This window comes from Pseudonaja textilis, chromosome Z (assembly GCF_049901715.1).
Source record: "Pseudonaja textilis isolate UNSWEBS1 chromosome Z, rPseTex1.2, whole genome shotgun sequence".
Classification (NCBI taxonomy): Eukaryota; Metazoa; Chordata; class Lepidosauria; order Squamata; family Elapidae; genus Pseudonaja; species Pseudonaja textilis.
The window spans coordinates 132,929,032-132,935,031 of NC_142008.1; the positions used below are offsets into that span (position 1 = coordinate 132,929,032).

A 6,000-nucleotide genomic window follows, 5' to 3' on the forward strand; every position below is an offset into this window, starting at 1 on the left:
GTCTTAAATGACCAAGGCTGATTCAAACAATTGTATGTTTTCAAATTATAAATTTAAGACGCAAACAATAATGCAAGGGCACCTAAAGAATCATTAGCTCCTTTTTACCTGTGCATTAGCTTGACCGTTGGTGGCCCCTTTACTGTTGCCTGAAGCAGCTGAAGCATTGGCCTTGCTAATATTAGCCAGTGCTTGCCGAGCCTTCTCCCATTCAGGGTTCTCATGCATTGGGCCTTCCATCCCGTTTTCTCTGGTGCTTGCAGTACCCAAGTTGTACTGTGAAACCCTATAAAATAGGAGAGAAAATAGATGAAGAAAAGAAAGTTGCTGGGACTTTTATTCCCATGTATCATTGAAATCACATAGCAACTTCAACTTTCAGATATGTTTGTCTTCAGTTTACAGGACTCACTGCCCAAGGGTGCCAACAAGAACATCTAGTAAGTTTCATTTGAATTCAGGTTCAGTCTAATTGTTTTTCAGCTCCTGAGTCATCACAGAAAATCCATCTATATAAACATGAGCTATTATGACTTTAGAGCTTGCTAAAGAATAGTGTCAAACCAGGTCGAGAAAACATAGTGAAACAGGAAGAGATTCTGTTTCATTAGCTTCACATGATTATAAGAGTAAAAATTACCAGAGATGTTATGCTTCTCTGCTCATGGACCTTAGTCAATATATAATGCCAATTTCAATTATACCTGTCAATCCAGAACCTATGTTTGACTTCATTTTTATGTCAGTTCCTAATTCCGCCTTGAAATAAGGTTAACAAGCTCATGTAGGCTATTATCTGCCCATCTATTTGTGTCCAAAATATTTACCTTGTTCTCCATATAGTATACCTCAAATTAATATTGAAACAAGCTTTCAGCAAGTTTCTCAGTTCAAGAGACAGAATAACAACCAATTATATGAAAGAATATTACCAAGTACTTGCTTTGTAGAAATTGGAATCTTTGGTAACCCCAAGATAGCCAATACTTCCCTCACTGCTGCTTCTCATTAAAAAAAACAGTATTCTAGGCGTACAGTTAAGCTTGGTTCCATGGCCATAGATGACAGTAAAATAATCAAAAGATTTCTGACAGTTCAACTTCACCAAAGACAAATTCCTTGTGTTTCCAATCACACTTGACTAATAAAAAATTCTATTCTATTCTCAATGAAAGTTGTCCTAAGTAAGCCTATGCATTACAGGTATTCCTTGACTTACAACCACTTCATTTAGTGACTGTTCAAAATTGAAATGGCACTGAAAAAAGTGATTTATGACTGTTTTCTATACTTACGACTATTTCAGTATGCCTGTGGTCACATGGTCAAAATTCATACCCTTAGCAACCGGCATGTATTCATAATGGCTGCAGTGCCCAAGGGTCATGTGATTACTTTTTGTGATCTTCTGACAAGCAAAATCCATGGGAAAGCCAGATTCACTTAACATCCATATTAACTCAACCACTATAGTGATTCATTTAACAATTGTCACAAGAAAAGTCATACAATGAGGCAATGGTCACTTAATAACTGTCTTGCTTAACAATATAAATTTTAGGCTGAATTGTAGTTATAAGTTAAGGACTATTTATATAAACTTTTTTTGCTCATCACTCTTTTCCTACATTTGACCCTAGGATGTTAGACTGAAACTTCTAGTATCATTCACCATGCAGACTGACATTGGAGAGCCAGATACTGCCGACTTGAGATTCAAAAACTTTGTGAAAAATTCTTGATTTTTATGATACACATTTCTCAGGTACGTCAGGATAATTAACATTTTTAATGAGACAGTAATTTTAGATTGTTGCTAGAACACAATCAGTTGCATATTCCAGATCCAGAATTGTGTGATTTTTGCCTCCTCTTAAATGAGAAACATGCTTTTCCTGCCAGCAAGAATAGAAGTGCCTTCTGTGCTGTTTAGTATAATGTACTGAGAAATTTGGCTTCTCCCATTAGCAAATGTGTTTAGTCACTCCAACTGGCAAGCATAAGTAGTTTTGCTCAACTAATTACCTAGACATACTTTTTTCTTTGTTTCACAATTCTCCCCCTTTACAACATATGTTATGATAACTCTGTAAAATGATACTGGATTTTGTTTTTCAAGAATTCGAATTTTTATTCATGTATGTGAGCAATACCCCACAAAATAGTTCCACATTTCATAATAAGAATCTAAGAAAGTTTTTCTATTTTTTTGCTTTTAAAAAAAAATAAGTTTGAAATCCTGCCCTATTATTATGTTTTGGTGATAGGAGTAATTTTAAGAGAGCATTTATGCCTAGCTGTCTTACAACCAAATTCTGAGGACAGCTCACAATAAGAATAAGAACAAATTAAAGCTGTTTATATGTCACAAAATAGTCAAAAATAAAATTGTCAATATTCATGCAAATTTTACCAAGACAAAATGACAACAAAATTCAACATTATTTGCACAGGAATATATTATCAAGTAACAAATGAACCAAAACCAATACTCACCCACATCTGATGGCTAAAATAGTTATATTTAATTGGAAAGTGTTACTTAACCTATCCTTCTACCATGATATCTTGATGGTCAACTACTCAAGACCTATAAGTTTGTGATATCATTAGCATTATGATGTCATAAGCAGAATGTTCATTTCAACTTGAATCAAGTCAAAGAAAAGGGTTTTGCTGATTTTTTCCTTACAAAATACTTTTTAAATTAATACAAGTACACTATTTCAATTACGTCAAAATAACTCAAAATCAGAGATTTTTCACGAAATTGCATTCTTTGAAGATATAAACAACTTTAGCTAAGATTATTCACTCAGAAAGCTATTGCAATTACAAATCTTTACTGATGAGATTTTTTTTACTCTATAAGAAGGCTTGTTATTTCCAATATCTAATTTATAAAGTCTTACAGTATTTTATCTAACTTTAATTATTTTACTTATTTAAAAATCCACACCGACTAACCCAAATCCAAGGAAGTATATTAGTTTTAAAGCACGGGTGTCAAACTTGTGGCCCGGATGCATCACATGCTGGCCACACCCACCCGGTTTAGTGAAGGGGAAAAAAGTTGTGATACGTCATCTTCGTCTCAAATTTGACACCCCTGTTTTAAAGTTTAAAGTGTTTAATAGCAAAAACCAAAGCAGTCATCTTCTAAGAATATGTTTACATTATTGAATAGAAATTATCTTTTCACATGCAAAAGGCAGTTAGTTCCTAGAAAAGTTAGATCAACCCTACAAGTTAGCAATAATTAAAATATAAGGTTAGATAATAATAAAAATGCAAATCCAAATTTATTACCAAAAAGGGTAATTCTGAAAAATGTGAAATTACACTATTTTTTAAAAAAAAAACATATAAACAAATCTGAAAGCAAAACACATTTAAAAAAAACTAAATTGAAACCCAAATACTGATAATTCCTGATTAACATAACAAAATTTGCATTTGAGGTATCCTAAAGATACTGCAATCATTATTCCTTTTACCTGAAACCTCCCACCCTTGGGAATTTCGTTGGAGTTCCTATCAAAAAAGTCAACAAGTTTTACAATTCAGTAGCCTTGCCCTTCCATAAGTACAAAATGGATGCAATTGCTTTCCTTTCCTCTTCCTCAGTTTTAAGTTTGACTGTGGTATTATCAGTTGTAGGTTAGAATCCTCTTTAGAGATACAGAAGAAAAAAAACAATACCTCCTAGAATCTTTCAGAAGTGAATAATTTGTATTTCAAAATATGTTGCTATACCAGCAGCCATTACAGCAGATGGGAGTTGGTCCATCAGCATCTAGAATGTTGCATGTTACCTATCTTTAATCACAACATGGAAATATTAACGTGCTTTTAAAAACAAACACCCACTTAAAAATAGTACATCGCTTCACATAAACAATGCCAAGTAATAAGGCTTTGCTAGTAGACACCTATTTCAAAGCCGCTCAATCATAACCCAAATCAACTCTTCCCTTCACCACGAGCTGAAATTAAAATAAAAGTTTGCAATCACCATTCTGAAGAATGCTGGTCTCCTATATTGGCAGCCATAATCTAATTCGTAGAAGAGGCAACTGAAGGTATCGAACAGTTGCAAATCCACAGCCTGGCAAGGTGTCTTTTCTTAGTTCTTCTTCCACAAGTAGAGGCCAAACAAAGGAAATTAGCCAGGGAACAACAGGCACATCTCAAGATCGTGGATACACCTCTATAGCACACCTCCTGATGCTCCTTTTCATCATAGGGCAAGCCAAGGGTTCAAGAACCTAAAGAACTTCAGATTTCACAACTAGTAAAGGGACCCCTCTTCAAGCTTCTTCCAACAAAGCGAGATGCTATGTAGTCCTATCACCCCGCGTTCCTGCTGGGGTTTTATATTCTTTGCGCCCCGTTTGTAATTACATCAAATGTGAAGTCCTTCTGTAGAGTAACATACTCCCCCCTTTCTGAAGCATTAAAGGCTAAGATTCCCCCCACCCTCTGGGGCCCAAAAGCTTCACCCTTGGCAGCAGATCCCCGCCGCCCACCCTTCCCTGCTACCCCCTCAGCGCCCGAAAAAGAGTCCCACCAAAAATCGCTCGCTCGCTCGCTCGCTCTCTGCCTGCCTACCACAGGCACCCCTGCACGAGCCGCCCTCGGTCTTCCCAACCTCTCGGCACTTACTCCGGGCAGTCTCGCTGCCCTCGCCCACCCACTCCCGACTGCTTCCTCCTCTTGCTCTCCGCCTAACGGAAGAAGCGGCAAGCCACCCGCTCAAGCTCCGACCGCCTCGTCTCCCGTGGCAAAAGGCCGCCACAATCCGAAGCAGGCCGCAGGTTTCTTCGGCTCAAGTACGGAGCAAAGGAACCCTAGCGCTTCCCAAAATGGCGCCCGCTGACTCTTCCCTTCCTCTCCCAGTCGCGGCTGCCAGACTCCTTCCTTCCGGTTGCCCCCAGGAAGCGGTGGGCGCGAGGGCGGTGAAAGAGAGGACGTCGACGTGCGTGGTGACATCACTCCCTCGCGGCGACATTCCGCGGAGATTCCTCACGTGGTTTGTCCCGGAGGGTGGGATATTAGCTTTCCGCTTCAGAAGCGTAGAACTACAACTCCCATGACCCTGCGGGTTTCATTTAACTTCGACCTGTGGGGGATCAACACGGGATGTTATCTCAGGACATGGGAGAAGATGCAGGTTGTGACCTACATCCATCTCAGTGTCTTTGGACCGTTTGTTTTATTGTATCCTAATTTTCCTTGTGAAGAGACAAAAGTGGGGAAAGAGACTCGAGCTCCCTTGCCTTGAAGATCCAGAAGAAAAACAAAACACACATGACATAAAGAAGGAAACTTTCTCTCCCCTTTTCTCTTTTACCAGCTTCATAACTTTAGTAGCTGGCAAAAATTTTGGGGGATAGTTGGACTTGTTTTTCCATTAATATCACGGTAATATTTTGGTTTCTGTAGTCTATCAGTCACTGTTGCAGATCCCATTTACCAGATGTAAAGAGTACTCTATCCTTTCTGAAAGCAATTATCCCTTCCCCTCCCTTTTTTTTCCTTTTTACAATTTTCCTACCCAAAAAAGAATGGTTGCTTTATAGCATGATCAACTTTTCCTGGCTCTTGGTCAAAACAGTTGACTTCTGTATGCACTGGCTTCTGTACCACCCGGTGCCTGGATCCATCTGCAGCACTTCATACTCCATTTCTAGGGTGACATTCCAGTATTTGAGAGCTGCTACAAAGAGAAGAGGGGATCAACTTATCTTCTCTAAAGCACCAGAAGGCAGGACAAGAAGCAATGGATGTTTTGGAAGTTATGATTCACCCCTCTCCTTGGAAAAGAAAGGGACAGGAAAATTCCCATAAAAGAAAAGAGAAGTAGAAAATCTGGCAGAGATTCAACCCTCACCCTTGTCAATGGGGCCATTAAAAGCTGAAGCCAGTCTATTCTCCACAACAAAGGAAGGATAAAATTACATGAGCCAGCACATCCAAATACCATGGGATACAGAGAAA

At 38.6% G+C, this 6,000-nt stretch overlaps 1 protein-coding gene across 1 annotated transcript in view; it reads right to left on the reverse strand.

The window, feature by feature from the left end:
• Positions 1-4,910, reverse strand: part of LENG8 (leukocyte receptor cluster member 8) — a 28,896-nt gene extending 23,986 nt beyond the window's left edge. The window contains exons 1-2 of the mRNA XM_026712148.2: positions 4,016-4,910; positions 109-286 (exon numbers count right to left, since the gene is read on the reverse strand). Of these exons, the coding sequence (XP_026567933.1) occupies positions 109-286; positions 4,016-4,053 (216 nt within the window). The 5' untranslated portion in view covers positions 4,054-4,910. The remainder of the gene's footprint in view (positions 1-108; positions 287-4,015) is intronic.
• Between the last annotated feature and the right edge of the window lie 1,090 nt (positions 4,911-6,000).